At 39.7% G+C, this 16,962-nt stretch overlaps 7 protein-coding genes across 10 annotated transcripts in view; 6 read left to right on the forward strand and 1 right to left on the reverse strand.

The window, feature by feature from the left end:
• LOC104813053 (oligopeptide transporter 7) overlaps window positions 1-457 on the forward strand; it is a 3,954-nt gene extending 3,497 nt beyond the window's left edge. Inside the window, exon 10 of the mRNA XM_010540548.1 lies at window positions 1-457. Within this exon, the coding sequence (XP_010538850.1) occupies window positions 1-263 (263 nt within the window). The 3' untranslated portion in view covers window positions 264-457.
• A 135-nt stretch (window positions 458-592) lies between these two features.
• LOC104813054 (2-keto-3-deoxy-L-rhamnonate aldolase) lies at window positions 593-1,737 on the reverse strand. Its single transcript, XM_010540549.2, has one exon. The coding sequence runs from the start codon at window positions 1,707-1,709 to the stop codon at window positions 657-659; it is 1,053 nt and encodes a 350-aa protein (XP_010538851.1). The 5' UTR covers window positions 1,710-1,737; the 3' UTR covers window positions 593-656.
• Window positions 1,738-2,239: 502 nt separating this feature from the next.
• LOC104813055 lies at window positions 2,240-4,013 on the forward strand. The gene is made up of 3 exons (XM_010540550.2): window positions 2,240-2,704; window positions 3,100-3,442; window positions 3,752-4,013. The coding sequence occupies exons 1-3, from the start codon at window positions 2,324-2,326 to the stop codon at window positions 3,934-3,936; spliced, it is 909 nt and encodes a 302-aa protein (XP_010538852.1). The 5' UTR covers window positions 2,240-2,323; the 3' UTR covers window positions 3,937-4,013.
• A 1,511-nt stretch (window positions 4,014-5,524) lies between these two features.
• On the forward strand, window positions 5,525-7,913 carry LOC104813056 (immune-associated nucleotide-binding protein 8-like). Of its 4 annotated transcripts, none has more exons than XM_010540551.1 (6): window positions 5,525-6,168; window positions 6,431-6,708; window positions 6,784-6,948; window positions 7,030-7,161; window positions 7,267-7,465; window positions 7,601-7,913. In XM_010540551.1, the coding sequence occupies exons 1-5, from the start codon at window positions 5,919-5,921 to the stop codon at window positions 7,447-7,449; spliced, it is 1,008 nt and encodes a 335-aa protein (XP_010538853.1). In that variant the 5' UTR covers window positions 5,525-5,918; the 3' UTR covers window positions 7,450-7,465; window positions 7,601-7,913. The 4 variants fall into 4 exon arrangements, with proteins under 4 accessions (XP_010538853.1, XP_019057973.1, XP_010538855.1 ...); XM_010540553.1 differs by lacking the exon at window positions 7,601-7,913 and having other exon boundaries at window positions 5,526-5,691; window positions 5,934-6,168; window positions 7,267-7,556; XM_010540552.2 differs by lacking the exon at window positions 7,601-7,913 and having other exon boundaries at window positions 5,526-5,663; window positions 5,934-6,168; window positions 7,267-7,556.
• A 529-nt stretch (window positions 7,914-8,442) lies between these two features.
• On the forward strand, window positions 8,443-9,360 carry LOC104813366 (putative clathrin assembly protein At1g33340). Its single transcript, XM_010540925.1, has one exon. It carries the CDS (start codon window positions 8,443-8,445, stop codon window positions 9,358-9,360), a length of 918 nt encoding a protein of 305 aa, XP_010539227.1.
• A 1,605-nt stretch (window positions 9,361-10,965) lies between these two features.
• On the forward strand, window positions 10,966-13,367 carry LOC104813058 (ankyrin repeat-containing protein NPR4-like). Its single transcript, XM_010540554.1, has 4 exons — window positions 10,966-11,345; window positions 11,437-11,720; window positions 11,808-12,553; window positions 13,173-13,367. Exons 1-4 carry the CDS (start codon window positions 11,033-11,035, stop codon window positions 13,330-13,332), a joined length of 1,503 nt encoding a protein of 500 aa, XP_010538856.1. The 5' UTR covers window positions 10,966-11,032; the 3' UTR covers window positions 13,333-13,367.
• Window positions 13,368-14,804: 1,437 nt separating this feature from the next.
• Window positions 14,805-16,161, forward strand: LOC104813059. Its single transcript, XM_010540555.2, has 3 exons — window positions 14,805-14,902; window positions 15,430-15,721; window positions 15,856-16,161. Exons 2-3 carry the CDS (start codon window positions 15,433-15,435, stop codon window positions 16,032-16,034), a joined length of 468 nt encoding a protein of 155 aa, XP_010538857.1. The 5' UTR covers window positions 14,805-14,902; window positions 15,430-15,432; the 3' UTR covers window positions 16,035-16,161.
• The last annotated feature ends 801 nt before the right edge of the window (window positions 16,162-16,962 follow it).

Below are 16,962 nucleotides of genomic sequence, written 5' to 3' on the forward strand. Positions count from 1 at the left end.
ACTGCACGACGTGGGTAATGGCCGGATTCTTGTCGGGGTTTGTGGTGTTTAGGTTCAGGCCGGATCTATGGGTAAGGTACAATTATGTTCTGTCGGGAGCATTGGACGCAGGGTTGGCGTTTATGGGCGTTTTGATATATTTGTGTTTGGGGCTTCAGAATGTGAGTTTGGAGTGGTGGGGGAATGAGCTTGATGGCTGTCCTTTGGCTTCTTGCCCTACCGCGGCTGGCCTAAGCGTTGATGGTTGCCCGCTTTATACCTGAAAAAGAAGGATAAGCGATTGCAATTGCGATTGCGATTCCAGACAGATGCAACTTGGACGGAAATGGCTAGGGATTCGCGATTGCGGTCGCGGTTACCATTTGCAAGTTTGGCAAGGATTCTATTTTTCGGTGATTTATTGTTGGTACATTGTAAATTTGCATGTTTATAATCCCAATGAACTTTGTTTATTCAATTTTTTCAGTATAAATCAAGTGATTTTGCATTGCATTGCTTGTTACGAATTGGATCAACTGATTTTTTTTTTTAACAAAAAACATAAAGATGAAAATATATTCAAACAGGTAAAAAGTAAAAAAAAGAAAAAAAGAAATTGACAATCCTCCCTCGGCATTTATTGATTTTTTTTTTCTCGGATACGATTAAATTATTAATCATTCGCTCCAGTACTTCTCATCGTCACCGTCCTTCTCGAGCTCCGTCTCATCCTCACCGTCCGATTCGTTAACCATTCCCATCTTAAACCTCCTCACGTCTTCCATGGCGGCGCTTCTGAACAACCCCACGTCCACTGCTCCCGACACCATGTGATACCCACGCGCCCGGAGATCGCCGGCGCCGTCGTGCGGCACCGCGAACCCCGACAAGTAGGCCCCACCTTTCGCCGGATCTGACGTCAGCACCGCCTTCTCTGCCTTCCTCATCATCTCCCTCACCTTCTTGTGCCCTGGGTCCCAGAGGTACCCCATGCTCGCGCTCAGATCCAACGGTCCCATTTGCACGCAGTCCACTCCGTCGACGGCCGCGATATCCTCCGCCTTCTTCACCCCCTCCGCCGACTCCACCTGGCACATTATCAGCAGCTCCTCCGCGTAATTACCTAAATACCCCTCATCGACTCCGTACTTGGAGGCGCGCACCACCGGGTGCGCCGATCCCCGGACGCCGTCGGGAGGGAAGCGGCAATACGACACCGCTTTGCTCGCGTCCTTGCGGGACTCGATCATGGGGAACATCAGCCCCTGTGGACCGAGATCTAGGGCTTTTTTCGCCCAGGTCGGGCAGTTCTCCGGTAGCCGGAGAATGGTGGCAGCGCCGGCAGCTTCGAGGGCTCGGATGCAGTGCAGCGCCTCCATGATACCGCCGGGGCCGTGCTCCATGTCGATGACGACGAAATCGTAACCGGAGAAAGCAGCGATCTCGGCCAGAGCCGGCGAGAACGAGAGCAGAAACATGCCGTAGAGCGTTTCTCCTCGGCGGAGGCGGGATTTCAAGGAGGTTTCAGATCTATCTGCTATCGCAGGGCTAGAGGAGGATACGGCGGAGGTGGGGGAGTGATCGGAGGCGGAAGAAGAGTATCGGATAGGAGTTAGGGTTTTGCGGGAAAACGAAACTGACGAGGATCTGAAAGGACGAAACTTGGGGGGACATGATTTCCCGATGAATACAGCAGGAGAGTAGGAGTTAGCGAGAGAAGTCACATCCATGGCGGCGGCAGAGATGGAGGCAGCCGTAATTGCAATTCTTCATCGTTTTCCCTGAATTTCATTTCATGTTATCTTTCCTGGAATTTACAAGGACTTCGCTTATTCTCAACAGCGTGGCCATTTTGATTATTAACCAATAGCCCAATTCAATAAGATATAATTCTAATCAAATCAAATTGGTTATTAAAACTGTATGATTTTTTTAAATTTAAAAAAAATTGAAATCGAATTGAATCTAACCAATTAAAAAAATAACTGAAAAAATTAATAATTTTTTAAATCGAAAAATGAAATGATTATAATTATTTATAACTAAAAATAATCTAACCGAATCTATACCCGAAGACCAAAATGATCGCCCTAATTCTGAACACCTCGTTGTCACGTGGGAGCGTTTTGGAGGTGGAAAGTAACAAAGCATGTCGTTTTTATCTTTTAAAACGACAGATCGACTCTCTAGGTAAATTCGAAACAGGACGAATATGTGGGCTGAAATGTTTTGGACTAGGTGACTACGTCGCCTCTCTCTCTCTGGCTTTCCCCATTTTAGTGGCCACTCCACTTTCAGGCACAAAAACCTGAAACAGATAAACTCGTAGATTTAAAACAAAAAAATGCTCAATTTAGCTCCGCGGTCCCTTCCCTTGAAACCAAATCCGGTGATTTCATCGAGTATTCCCTTTCAGAACCCGGAGCAATCCAACCTTCGAGCGCCGAAATCTTCGTTATTTCGCAGAACCCAGAACTGGAAATGCAGAAGTTCATCGGAATCGAGTGGCGACCGAGATTTGAAGGATTCGTTGTCGGGCATTGTGGGCAAGCAAGTGGAGGAGCTGTTGAGCAGAGAAGAGAACAAGGGTTTGCTTGATGGTTTAGAAAAAGCCTCTATGAGGGTGGAAATGGCGAGGCGAGAGCTTGCAGAGATAGAAAGGCAAGAACTTGAGGCGAAATTGTTGCAGGATTATGTTAATCAGCTCGAAACAAGAGCTTCCGAGGTTGGTTTTCGATTTTATCTCCAAACATTTTAGGGTTCTGAAGAATAGCCTCAGTTTTCTTCTTTGATCATTATCTTGGTGTTGCCATGAGTTTGGTCTGTGGTTTGTGTAGAGATTCAGAGAGGCTCATATACAGAAACCTTTGACTATATTTGTTGGATTCCCGGGATCTTTTATTGCTACGAAATAGAAAATTGAGCATTTCCCAGCTGAGGGATGGATTCAATTTGCCTGTTTCGGCTTTTGGTCATGACGTGAACGTGTTCTTGTTTAATCACCAAATGAAAGTGTGTTTGTTTCTCTATTGACAAGAAAAAGGCAGATTCGTATTGCTTTTATGAAATTTCAAATAACTCGGCATTGAAGCTATCCGTTTACATTTCATCTGGTTCAAGATCGCAGAATGTCAGCAGGAGATTATTGCAGCAAGATCAAAAATCGAAGAGGCAGAACGTTCCTTATCCATGGCAGAAAACCCGACAGGCGAAAGTGTCGATAGAGACAAGGAGAGAATAGAATCAGTAAAAGCGGCAGTTATTGCTGCTGCAATCGGGACAGTAGCGGAAATTCCCATCGCTCTTTCGCAGGTCTCCAGCATCGAGCAGCTGATTCTTCCCCTCGGAATTGCATTTGTGAGCTGTGCCTTGTTTGGAGTCACCTTTAGGTATTCTGTTCGAAGAGACTTGGATGATTTTCATCTGAAAACCGGAACCACATTGGCCTTTGGATTCGTAAAAGGTAACAAAGTTAGTTATTTTTCGGTCTAACGGAGAAAAGTTTAGATTTTTTTGTCGTGTTTAGATGCAAATGCTAATAGATTGCGAGCCGGTTTTGTGAGAATGCAGAAGGCAATAAGAAACGGATAATGCTCCATTTGATTAGCTTATGCTGCTTTCCATTTGGAATCTTTTGACAATGGGATTTGCAGTTGGTTTATGCTTCTTGCTGTGTACAATCTTCATATGTTTCTATAGAAAATGGCTGTCCGATAAACGAATATTTCGGTCCGATTAGAACTATCTGATATTCTGGTGTTGTACAACACAGGTCTAGGTATGTTAAGCGTTGGACCGCCATTGGAGCTGAGCTCGGAAAGCCTGGTTTCGCACGCCTTGGACGGAGCCCTTTTGGTGTCTCAGAGCCTGTTGATCTTTGCATTTGCCTCTGTTGGCTTAGACTTCTGTTTCAAGACGAGGCTTTTAAAACCATTTCCTAGTTCTTCTCAGCTGTAGATTTGCTGAGGAACTAAAACGACTTTGTAAAAGAAAATTAAATGAAATATTCAGAAATATGTAATTCAGAATGAAAAGAGTGAGACCGGTTAACAAAAACTAAATTAAAAAAAAGGACACAATGTTACACCAAACCGACCACCTTGCAAGACCACAAATTTTTTTTTTTTTTCATTTCTCTCTTTGGTCCTTTATGTTTTGTCATGTTAATCAGACCTCTGAAATTGAAGCTCTGCTCTGAACACACACTTTCTCAAAACAAATTCAAAACTCTCACACTTGTATTAAACTTCATAAAACGTATATATACACAACATCAGAAACTATCTTTAACAACACTATCACCAGCGCCGTCTCACAAAATTTGGAGGCCCCGTATATATTATAATTTTAAAATAATAAAAAATTATTAATTAATATAATAAAAAATAATAATATTTGAAAATGATAAAAACATATTTAATATAACAAAATATATAAATTAACTAAGTTAAAATTAAGTTGGGTCCCTAAATTTTGGTGATAATTTATTTAATTAAAAATAGATAACCAGAATTGTTACTTCTTTGTTATAACTACATTTAATAATATATATTATTAACATTTTTAAAATTAGGTGGGATTTACACACAAAAAAAAAGTGGGGCTTCCCAAATTTTGGACCCTTGTTCCATAGCACCTATTGCACACGTTAATAGACGGTCCTGACTATCACACATACATAACTGATACATTAAAATAATACAGCAAAATAAAATAGATAGAACTCATAGCCACCAGATTCATGAAGGGCAAGGACCCATTCTCTGTTTTTCTACAGAATTATGCAGCCTGTCTCCAAGAAAGAACTGAGTGGTTCGTGAATCCATCAGACCGTAGACAGAAACACCTGATGCTGACCTGTCATTTTTTGGCCATGGAACGCAACACAAGGCTCATTACTTTTACTCAAAACATGTCCAAAACCCAAAGGCTTAGAGTCCATTGAAACGGCATTAATGTCACACCGTATCTTATTCTTGTGGTTATGGCTGTTCACCATTCATAACCATAAGAATCAGATATCTCAATATAATTGTAAATATTGTTTACTGTATTATTACCAACTGTACTAATACCAATAATTTTATTTTATAAATTAGGATCAATTCTATAAAAATTTCTCAATGAAAAACTCATTTCCACATTTGTTTTTACTTCACAAGTAAATTTCTCAAATTAAAAAAAAATCATTAAAATCTCTACACTTTTAAAACATTATCATTTTCAATAAATATTGACCAATGTTGATTTTTAATATTTTTATCCCACGTCAATTTTTTTTTGTATGCCACCAAGTTTTTACAAAAATTCAAAAACATTTACGCACATTTACATTTAGAGAGTGTAATCTTGGAAATGATAAATAAATGGAGCTAAAGCGTGTGCCACTCTTGAGCCGACGTACGATCGTCTCTAGGCCCACCAAAATGAGACACGTGGCGGCATTGCACTGTCGCCATCCGACGGTGGATGGATCAGTCCAATGAGGTGATTTGGCGCACAAAATGGATAGGTTGACGGAAGTTTCTGAAGAGACGTCTGTCTGTTCAAGTCAGGTCATTATTACTCTTTTCGTATATGTTGCGAATAAAAAGCCGTCAGCATTTTTTAGGCAGAGATTGTCATCTCCATTCAGCTTCTGGGTTTGTTCTTCGTGTTCTAACTCTGTTTGGCTGCTGAGAAAGGTTAAGAAAGCTCGGGAATTTGCTCTCTGTAAAGTTGCTCCTATCGTCATTCTCCTTTTTTTGCTTTTGTCTCATGGATTCTGTATCTTAAGTAGCTTCTTTAACTGTTGATCGATCTGGCTTTTCGGAGGAAAATCTTCTGGGTCTCACTTGACTGAGAAAAGGGACTTTTAACTACTTGAGCTCTGCAACCTAGTTTTCCCGGGTATTTGTTGATCTGTCAGTTAAAATTTACTGGTTTTGCAACATGGGTACATGAAATTTTCCCAGATGGGTGGAGGTCTCAAAGAGGATGTTCGGGAGGAATTGGCTTCTCCATCAAACCCTGCTCGAACCCTAGTTCTGGTTGGGCGTACTGGCAACGGGAAAAGCGCCACGGGCAACACTATTCTTGGAAAGAAGGCGTTTACATCAGAACTTAGATCAGTAGGCGTTACCAGCACATGTGAATCACATGGACTTAAACTAGAAGATGGTCAGATCATCAATGTAGTCGACACTCCTGGTACGGACTTTGTTTCACAGTGCCAAATTGATTCAACAAATCCTTAGTGTCAAATTACTCCGTATAGGTCAAACTGAGGCATCCAAGTCCAATCACGTTATTTTATCATATCCTCCTCGTATCTGCTCGGGTCATCTTATCATAGTAATTTAGTCAGATCATGGTATGTGCTTGTTTTCCTCACAACTCGGAGTAACTTCAGTCGAGTCAGTGTAGCCCATTTCTGCCACGGAATGTAGTGTTAATCTGGTGACTGTTACAGGATTGTTTGATTTGTCTACTGGTATCGGGTTTCTGAGCAAAGAGATTGTCAGATGCATAACTCTTGCCGAAGGTGGAATCCATGCCGTGCTGTTAGTTTTCTCAGTTAGGAGTCGGCTAACTGAAGAGGAGCAGTCTGCGCTCCGTCATTTGCAGGAACTCTTTGGCCCTAAAATTGTTGACTATATGATTGTTGTTTTCACCGGAGGTGATGAGTTGGAGGAATGTGACAAGAAACTGGAGGAGTATTTGGCTGAGGGTCACCCCGAGTTCCTGAAGGTCAGTGCCTGGAAAATATGAACCGGATAACGCAAATACTTCTGTATTTTGAATTGAGTTGTATCAATTGTATAGGAAGTTCTTGCGCACTGTGACGGTCGAATAATCTTGTTTGATAACAAGACTAAAGACGAAGGCAAGAAAGCCAAGCAAGTCCAAAATCTTCTCAAACTTGTTGACTCTGTCGGGAGGCGGAATGGCGGAAAACCGTACACGGATGAGTTGTTCAGGGAAGCACAGGTGACTTGGTTCTCGATTCTGTTAATTGCAATTGCCTTAGCTTAGGAGAATGTTCATTAAAAATGGCATATTCCTTGTCAGGAAGAGGTGATCAAACTCCGTGATCAGCGAAGGGAGGTTGAATCATTGAGGGGCAATTCAGAACAAAAGCTACCGAAGTTGAAGATACAGTTCAAAAAGAATGAATCGCAGCTCAGCCAAAACATAGAGAGGGTAATTTGTATTAATGAAACTTTGATCAATCTAATAATTTTAAAAATGTAACCTAGCCTTTCGTTGATGAATAGAAGCCTTGAGTTTGCATGATTCATTTTTCAGGTGGAGAGAAAGCTGGAAGACACAACGAGGAGGCTTGAGAAGCAACTGGAAGAAGAAAAAACTGCAAGGATTGAAGCAGAAAAGAGAGCGGACAAGTTCAAAAAGCAGTCCAAAGATGAGATTAAGATGCTGAGAGAGAAGCTGGAGAAGGCTGAGAAACAAGGAACTTGCATCATCCTCTGAGATTTCATGAAAGATTGTGAGTCCTTTTGTGTTTGAAGTTGATCTCCTTCTCTTCTTTATGTGGACATATGATATGCTTAATTATCAAGGTACTTCCTTACCTACTATCTCTTCCTCGGAAACTACTTCGCGTATCTTCTTGGGCATGAAGTTATTTCGCGGTGGTGGTTTATGTCGTTAGTCAATGTCCAAGAAAGTAGTGGCAATGCCTTCTTCTCTCGCAGAAGAATCCGGTCGTCCTTCGAATCCAGCGACCAGTTCGTCTTGTCTTCTTGCAATTTTGTGTTCTGTTTTCTCTGGTTTCCTGGGTCCATGTCAAGTTTTCATCTTGCTGCCACTTGGACAATTGATGGTTCTTAGATGGCTCTGATTTCATCCACGAAATCATGGGTCGGCCCCAGAAATAAGCGTTTCAGACGGCATACAGTAGTTAAGGTTGTCGAGATTGTTTGACGTTTGTTCGGATCAAAATCTGCTTAATTTCCCTAATGCAAGAAGAACTTCACTGTCCAAGCAACATCTGATCTCTGAACTTGACAGAACAATCATAATCATTTGAAATTTATATCGAATTCGAATATCGACCTCAAACCCGAATTTCGGATTCTCAGTGCAGCTCCTATTTTTAAATTTCAAATACCTGTGGCTCTTTTTCATTTATTTCTCTCTGAGGGATCGAAATTAAATATACAGAGGAAAAACATGTAAATGGGCTTGGTCCGAAGTTTTAATTTAATGGGCCGAGCCCATAATATTACATTTAACGCGCCATGAATGTTTTCCTTTTTTCCTTTTTTTGTGGATAAAAGAAGGAAAAACTCCAGCTCATGTTAATGTCTGTTTTTTTTTTTCATTTTCAATTAGGGTTTTGACCTTTTCGTTTTCTTGTTAGAATTCTCCCCTCTCTCATCCGTTCCCTATTTAAAACGTTCCTGCCTCGACTTCCCTGCTATTTTTCCTTCACATTGCATTTCACAAGAACACTTCGTCGAGATGGGTCTGGTCAAGCTTCGTCGATTTGTTTGCAGAGCTTTTCGACGGAACTCCGGCCGTGACGAAGAATATCTTTTCCACGTCAAAGCTGCAGTGCCTCGAGCAACTGACCATCACCAGAGCCATAGATACATAGCAGTTAGTCTCGATCCAGAATCAGCCTCTACTATCGCGGAGTTTATTTCTCGGCGTCTAAGGACGATTAAGGATCCTGTCGAAATACTGGAAACCCTTTTGCTCATTCACAGAATCCTTGGTGCTCATGCACAATTCCATACCGAATTCGCTTTCGATCGTCAAAAACTGGGTATTTGCCGGTTCATGAAGGGCAAGGACCCATTCTCAATTTTTCTACAGAATTATGCAGCCTATCTCCAAGAAAGAACTGAGTGGTTCGTGAATCCATCAGATCGTAGGCTCAAACCCGCTGTCAATCGTTCAGAACGTAGGCGTGAAACTATCGTGTCTGGCTCGGTGTTCGACCTTCTACCCAAGTGCCAAAATTTCATCGAAAATGTGTTGAAATTTGATCCGGGTAATGTCGGGTCTGTAGATAAACATCTCGTCCAAGAAGTTCTCCACACCGTCTTGGAAGAGAGTTTCCAGGTTTACGGCTTGTATTCTGACCAAATAAAGAAGGTGAAGCAGCTCATCACGTTCTTTGATGGATCGACGCCCGAAGGAGCTAGGGTTTGCGCTATGCTGAGGATGGCCGATGAACAGAGACAAGATCTCCGCATATTCTACGAGAAGTGCCGAGACGAATGCCTTGGAGACGAAAGCTTGAAGTATCCATCTATGGAAACCCTTATCATGCAATGCATTGCAGCAGTGGAGAAATCGACAAGCGTTACTGCTGCTACTACTACTCCCTTTACGACGAACTATCAAAAATTCTCAAGTAGAATGCCTTGTTAGAAACAGACAAAACTACACGCTAGGATTCATGCTCAAGAATCACACCCTTTTATTGTCGCATGGAATGTATTTTAATTTTTTTTTTTTATGGTTTTGGTGTGATTTTTATTGTATCTCTCTTGGAATAGCATGAGAGCAGATACCGTATAAAAGAAGCAGCGAATTAAAGCTGCCAAATACGTGGACTTTTCTTAATCTTTCTTTCTTTGGATTAAAGTTACAGACTTTGAACTTGGAAGCCATGATACAACATTCCCTTCGTGAGAAAATAGTGGAGTCCTAATGCTGTCAGAATCGCAAAGTGCTTCTGTCTTCAAAAGTCTCCGACCAACTCGACTATTTATAACATTTAGACAGCCCCCCATCTCTGATCATCGTTTCTCCCTTGGACATGGACAAGTCTGAGCTGTGGATGCTGATTAGCTGCAAAGTATATGAGGTTAGATTCTGAGGGAAATCGCAATGGCGTATTTTGGTATCAGAATGAGAGGATTCTAAGCTAAGTACTTTCTAGATCCTCTGTGATATATGGTGTATGTGTGTATTCTGTGTGTAATCAATCTCGCAAAGAAAACCTAAAGGGTGAGTGAATTGATCTAGTGTTATGCTCTGGCGAGACGTAGGTTCCCACAATCGGATCCGAACATGTGTTCAAGAGTGTGTGTGTGTGTATGTGTGTGTCTATTCTGTCTGTGCTTGAATCAACAAGATTAAACCCAAAAACACCTAACTAAAACCCTAATCGAGAACACCAAAGCCTAATTAACCGAATCGGATATACAGAGAGTGAGGGTTCTTGAGAGAAACTAATCTGTGAAAGCTCTCGGAATCTTTCGGTTCTTTCTGTGTAAAGCCATAGCCCTCTGGACATAGATGTCGTCAGTCTGTGTTGATCCGGTTAGCTTCGATCTAGGTCGGAAACGAAGCTGTTGCCGCCGGACAGAATCCCGACGACGATATTGTCCATCTTGCTGGTCGGAAAGCAGAACAGGGAAGAAAGGAGATGGGAGAGATTTGGCGGTCAGTGGTCACAGAGAGAGAATCGCATAAGGTAAGAAGCTTCTCGAAGAAGCCTGAAGTTCTCAGACGTGTCAAAGAGATGAACACGTAATTAGGGTTTAGGATAGGCCGAGACACCATGGGCTGGGCTTGTAGAACGAATGGGCTTGAGCCAGGGAAAAGATTAGGCCCACGTACCAACATCTTAATGAGGTTCGTGAATCCGAGGAAAGAGACCTTTCCTTACTATATTATTAATCGTTGTTATATTATTTTTTTCAATACACAGAAATAATAATAATAGTATTAAAGTCAACCAAAAAGGAATTTTAAAATTACATAAAATATTTTTCAACTGATGAGGTAACATATTAAAAAGAGGCAAATAGGCCGCCGCCCGCCAAAGTTCGCACGTTGTTTGTCCGTGACTGGACCGACGCCGAAATAAAAACTACTAACCAAAGACTTGCGACTCGATCCACATGGGAATATTATTATTAACGATTTTCTAATTCATGCATACGTACAACAATACATATAAACTCGTCTATAATTATACATAGCGTGTGACTGTACGTATATATTATGTCAGATTGCGTATTTGACATCACGAAGATGTTCGTTCTTGTATCGTTTCTCTGCCTTGACTGTTCCTTTAAAGTTTCATTCAGAAATGGATCAAAGATTGAGAGGAGCTGCACAGTCTGGAAGCATTGACGAGTTATACGCACTGATTCACGAGGATCCGCATGTTCTTGAGAACGTCGATGATGTGCCTTTCGTCGAAACTCCTCTCCACGTAGCTGCAGCCTGTGGAGAAACAGATTTCGCCATGGAAATGATGAATCTGAAGCCGGGTTTTGCCAGGAAGCTGAACACGAACGGGTTCAGTCCTCTGCATCTTGCAGTGGACTGCGACCAAACCCGGATCGCCCTCGAGCTTGTCAAGGTCGATCCAGGCCTTGTCCGTGTCCGGGGGAGGGAAGGTATATGAACTATACGCGTTGAAGACGTTAGCCTATATATGATATAGATTCCATACATAGGATTTTTATATTTTGAGGGATGAATCAACAGGCATGACGCCGTTGCATCATGTGGTAAGGAGAGGAGGAGCCGATCTTGTCACGGAGTTCCTCTTGGCTTGCCCCGAATGTATTAGAGATGTAAACACGAAAAGCGAGACTGCTCTACACATTGCCGTGCTGAACGATAGATTCGAAGAGCTTCAAGCTCTCACGGGATGGGTCCAGAGAATGCGCCAGAAGGATGCTGCTTCTGTCGAGATTCAAGTTTTAAATCGGCGAGATCGGGACGGTAACACGGCTTTACACCTCGCTGCTTATCATAACAAACAACAGGCATCTCTTCATTGATCCATCCTCTTATGATTTCGATGACCCTTTTGGTAGGTTTTAACCATGTTGATCGTGAAATATACATTACAGGCTCTAAACCTATTGCTGAAATGTCCTGCCGTTAATCGTAACATCCAGAACGTGAGTGGTCTGACACCCTTTGATATCTTACAAACCAAGGGACATCACACGAAAAGAGATTTAAACAATATGGCACGGAATTTCGGGTGCGAGAATTCGGCCTCTCTGCCCAAAACCAAGACAGCATCTGATTTCTTGAGATCGCCAATCACATTCTCGGATTACTACTCGACCACGATGGTGCGTTATAGGAATAGTATGTCAGAGGGAACTCGTGGAGCCCTTCTGGTCATAGCGGCTCTGATAATCACGGTCACTTATCAGACGGCCCTCCAGCCGCCGGGAGGCGTGCACCAAGACGGCGGCAGCAAGGCAGGTACGGTGGTGATGAAAGAAATCTACTTCATACTCCTATGGGCCTTCAATTCTATGGCCTTTTGGACGGCTCTTGTATTGACGTTTAATCTCTTACCGGTGGGTGGAGAATACACGCTATCGTTCTTCGCGATATCGGTTCCTCTGTTTGTTTCTTATGCAATATCAATAGCTGTGATATCTAATGACTCGGTATTGTATCTCGTGAGGACCTTGAGCATGTGCCTGCTCGGGGTTCCGGCTACTCTGATCCACTTCTTCTTGAAGTGGAAGTGGTCTAAGCTGAAGAAGATGCCCGGACCGAGAAGTGAACTCATTGTGGAAGGTTTCACGACCATGGGTCTCGCGCGAGGAGTCGAGCAAAGCAAGATGCATGCTTGGTGAGTTGTCTGATGTAAAGATGTGTAATGAGTCGTTTATACACGAAGAAACGCGCATATATATACACTCTTCTTCAGTATCATTAATATGTATATATATATATATATATATATCGATATAAAAACATGGAATGTATATCTCTATATATCCATCCCTTCTCTTGTAGATTTGGTTTTCCTGGTCCCTGTAGTTATCCTGTATGTCATCTATATACATATATATATATAGGTCTATATACAAATATACATATTAATTTGATATGTGGTGATCCATATAACACATGACGATTACTCAAAAACAATCCAAAACAACAAAGCGAGTCAAGATATATAACCATAGTTTTTTATTATGTAAATTTTCCATAGTTTTAAAAGATTTCTAGCTTCGGAAGATATGTATGGTCCGAGCTGGAGATGTTGAGCACAATAAAAAAAACGTATGACCTATTATTATTAGTACATGTATGACCCAAAGCCCTTCGGGGCCAGGTCAGCTGGTTGGGAGCAGGGGGCAACTCCTTGAGGTGGAGGTTCGAATCCTGCCGTCTCCCTTCCTCTGACCTGCTCGCCTGTCAGCCTATCATAATGGGCTGATTTACCTCCTACGCGTGTGTTACAGGCTCGTGCGCGTGGACTTGGGGTTTGACCCGCAGGCGCCTAAGCCCAACTACGGCCCGAGCGTTAGGCGCGCCTGGTGGCCAGGTCCGGCGGACTGCGGTTCATGGGGACTGTTAGGGGTGGGTGGTGGCCAGTTCGTCTCCGTTTGTAAGGGTAGGTAGTCACGGGGTTTTCCAATGTATAAAAAAAAATAAAAAATAATTCATCGGGTTTGGATTCTTTAATTGCTTACTCTATTACAAATATATTAGTAAAAAAGGTGCAAAGTTTCTTCTTAATTCGGATTCGGATCCTTATTTGGGAAGATACATTCATATGGATTTTTCCAATCATTTCAGAATAAAATTTTGGTGAACTATCGAATTATCAATATATATATATATATACAGAGGCGGACCTACATGCAATGGAGTGGGGTCCTAGGACCCCATCAACTTAAATAAAAAAATTATGATTTAGTTATAAATTTTATAAAATTTTAACAAAAAATCTAAATGCCCCCATAGAATTTTTATGTGTGCCCTCCTCTTATTTTATTTCTCTATTCTCTTATTTAAATTAAGCAACTTCATTTTTTATTCTTTGTTTCTTATCTATTTTTTTAATATTTCATAACTATTTATTTTATAAAAAACATTTACAATCTAATATTTAATCATAATTTAAAAAACAAAGAATAACTAAATTAAAGATATGTAAGAGTTATTATTTTTATTTTTTATTTAATCATTGATTTCTATGTTTTGATTATAATTATAAATTTTGGTTTTATTTATTTATTTAATTTTATATTTGATTTGGTAAACAATTGATAATTTAAAAAAAAAACTTTTTATCAGGATACTGGAAAAATTATAATCGATAATATATCAAATATTCAAATTAAACAAAGAAACATCTATTCATATTCATTTATATACATATTTTTGAAATTACTTTTGATTTTGTATGTAGTCACCGCGATTGTTGAAAAATGTTTTCAACGATAAATTTTGTAAATTGGTAATCAATTTTTTTATTGATTGTCTAGTTTGTTTTATCGAAAAATATATATTTCAAATGTTACAATGAAGTTGTTATATATAAATTTTAAAAAATAAAAATCATAAAATTTAGTTGTAGAAGGTAAAAAATTTATAATGATATATTTTTTTATTAAATTTTTCTATTTTGTATATATAATAACTATATCCCCATTAACAATTTTTTCTGCGTCTGCCACTATATATATATATATATATATGTATATTAGTAGGGACAACATTAATTTTGATAAGAAAATCCTTTTTTTTTCTTGTTCGGTTAGGATTCAAGTGTCGAATCAGTTCACATATACTATGATAGTTTCCGCACATTGGAAAGGCATGAAGAGAAAAAAAGAAAAGAAAAGTGGGTCCGTGTCTGACGATATTAAAAAAAAAGGGAGAGAATCTCTCAATATGATACAAAATATAAAAAATTCGGAAAAATGAATTTATGGAAATTAGTCGACCAAACCTTCCAATGTAGTAAAAAAGGGAAAGTGGGTCCCATTTGAGGGTATCAAAAAGGGGGAGAATCTGTCAATAATAAATTCGAAATGCGTTTTATGGAAATTAGGTGACCCAACGGAACCCACCGCCCAACCACTGCACCGGCCGCTTCGTATTTCTCATAAAAACCTTACTACACATATTCCTCCCGTTCATCCACAAGGCTTGCATTCCGAAGCGCTGCTAAATCTTTTCTCAGGTAATTCATGATCTGCTAATTGTCTTATACTATGGTTTTTTTTTCCGTATTTTATGTATCGTTATAGTTATGTTTATATTTATCCGATGTTATAAATAAACGTAAACGCACCCATATGCTTTATGCCAGTCAAGAGACTCGTCATCATGAAAATTGTGTTACTATTAACATGCGATTTCCATTTTCGAAAACGCTGTTTTGCATGTGGGCTCTTAATATATGATCATTCACCGGAGTGGGTTCTAGTTTCCCTTCTCTTGATTTCTTTCATCTTGTTTGTCTAATTTTACAGCTTCGACGGTGATTGAATTGCGAATTTTTTGTTGAATTTTAGTTAAAATTTAGTTGTCGTTCCTGTTAAATTTCCGGCATGAAGAATGTATTATTCTCCATTAACAGAGAAAGAAAGAAAAAAAAAACAGAAGGGCTCCAAACCATTGGGAACACCGAAAAAAACAGAAGAGCTCGAGTTATTGTTCATTGCACTGTTATTTCACGGCATTTCTCGATTGCTATGTACGTTTTAGGAAATGGCGAGCACGAGCAACGAGAAGGAGGAGAGAGCCGGGGCCGAGATAGTGTACGGAGCTGAAGAGTGTTACCGGAGCTCGGTGGAGCTTCTAGAGGAGCTAGGGTTTCCGAAGGGAGTGATGCCATTGAAGGACCTTGTGGAGTGTGGGAGGGTCAAAGCCACGGGTTTCGTGTGGATGAAGCAAAAGGCTCCTTATGAACACTTCTTCGAAGCCACTAACACTCGCGTCAGCTACGCCGTGGAGGTCACGGCCTATGTCGAGAGATGTTGCATGAAGAAGATGACAGGTGCGTACATATATATACATATATATATATATATATCAATATGCATATGCAACGATTGCTGTTACGGATCTGCATTTTGGGATTGTATATTTTCTATGTGATATATATATATGTATATATTGTGGAAAATGTAGGGGTGAAGAGTAAGCAGATGTTCTTGTGGGTGCCGATCGTGGAGATGAGAATGGAGGAACCAACAAGCAAGAAGATTCTCTTCAAGACCCCAATGGGCATTGGCAAATCCTTCCCTGTCATTGCCTTTATGGACGACGAAGAGAAACGCCAATACTACTTGCAGAATCCCCAATTCTAATATATATATATATATATATATAAACCATTTGAATAATGATACAGTTTTTTTTTTCCAATATTTATTTCGCAATGTTGTTGGTATGTTTTCAAATGTATTGCTGATAATTAATGGTTGAGAGATCATATATTTATTTTAAATTTTAAAAATTTGTTATTCTTAGTTTTCTTTGTATATCTTTTTTTTTTTTTTGGCCACAGCTGGTCCATGAAATATATTAACCTAACACCAGCCCGTAATTTTATGGCTTCTTGAAAGATGTTTCTTTACCATTTGTCGTGCATTATTCTATATGATCAACTCCCTCAAAAGATTCTGTTTATTATAGCATGTTTTTAAGCACAACATAATTAAATAATCAATATATAAACTATGGACAGAAATCGGAAGCACGACTATGAACCCAAATTAACATTTCGTTTCGGTCATGAAACAAAAAAAAAATACTAATAAAAAATTTCAAGTTAATGGAATTTGTTCTCAAAACTTTTGGCAAGAATTAGTTGGATCCATTCTCAAAGAGTATAATGAAAATGACTTTCAAACGACTCTAATCCTAATTAACATTATCAAAGAGTTAACGATCATTATATTATTGTACCGTTTTCAACAATTTTTCCAGTTTTCAACAATATATATATGAATTATAAACTTATTTATAATGAGAAAATCTCATATAAATACTTTAATTTTACAAAATATATCAAATAAATAGTTAACCCTTTAATTTGATATAATTGATATTTTAAATATTAAAAAGATACGATTTGGTATTTTAAATGTTGAAATATTCAAAATTAATACTTTAACTCACGAAATCATAAAAAATTTACAATTCTGATTCGTTTTTTATATTAAAAATTGACATTTAATTTTTATACATTATCGTCATAGTCGATAATTGGCATCGATTTTATGAGTTAGAGAT

The sequence above is a fragment of the Tarenaya hassleriana genome, unplaced genomic scaffold (genome assembly GCF_000463585.1).
Source record: "Tarenaya hassleriana unplaced genomic scaffold, ASM46358v1 Cleome2, whole genome shotgun sequence".
NCBI classification, from domain to species: domain Eukaryota; kingdom Viridiplantae; phylum Streptophyta; class Magnoliopsida; order Brassicales; family Cleomaceae; genus Tarenaya; species Tarenaya hassleriana.

Coding starts and splice junctions, on each gene's coding strand:
- LOC104813054 (XM_010540549.2), bottom strand. CDS start 1,709: ATGGATGTGACTTCTCTCGCTAACTCCTACTCTCCTGCTGTATTCATC.
- LOC104813055 (XM_010540550.2), top strand. CDS start 2,324: ATGCTCAATTTAGCTCCGCGGTCCCTTCCCTTGAAACCAAATCCGGTG. Junction 2,705..3,099: donor TCGAAACAAGAGCTTCCGAG/GTTGGTTTTCGA, acceptor ATCTGGTTCAAG/ATCGCAGAATGTCAGCAGGA. Junction 3,443..3,751: donor GGCCTTTGGATTCGTAAAAG/GTAACAAAGTTA, acceptor TGTACAACACAG/GTCTAGGTATGTTAAGCGTT.
- LOC104813056 (XM_010540551.1), top strand. CDS start 5,919: ATGAAATTTTCCCAGATGGGTGGAGGTCTCAAAGAGGATGTTCGGGAG. Junction 6,709..6,783: donor GTCACCCCGAGTTCCTGAAG/GTCAGTGCCTGG, acceptor TCAATTGTATAG/GAAGTTCTTGCGCACTGTGA. Junction 7,162..7,266: donor TCAGCCAAAACATAGAGAGG/GTAATTTGTATT, acceptor TTCATTTTTCAG/GTGGAGAGAAAGCTGGAAGA.
- LOC104813366 (XM_010540925.1), top strand. CDS start 8,443: ATGGGTCTGGTCAAGCTTCGTCGATTTGTTTGCAGAGCTTTTCGACGG.
- LOC104813058 (XM_010540554.1), top strand. CDS start 11,033: ATGGATCAAAGATTGAGAGGAGCTGCACAGTCTGGAAGCATTGACGAG. Junction 11,721..11,807: donor CTTATCATAACAAACAACAG/GCATCTCTTCAT, acceptor TATACATTACAG/GCTCTAAACCTATTGCTGAA. Junction 12,554..13,172: donor CAAAGCAAGATGCATGCTTG/GTGAGTTGTCTG, acceptor CGTGTGTTACAG/GCTCGTGCGCGTGGACTTGG.
- LOC104813059 (XM_010540555.2), top strand. CDS start 15,433: ATGGCGAGCACGAGCAACGAGAAGGAGGAGAGAGCCGGGGCCGAGATA. Junction 15,722..15,855: donor TTGCATGAAGAAGATGACAG/GTGCGTACATAT, acceptor TGGAAAATGTAG/GGGTGAAGAGTAAGCAGATG.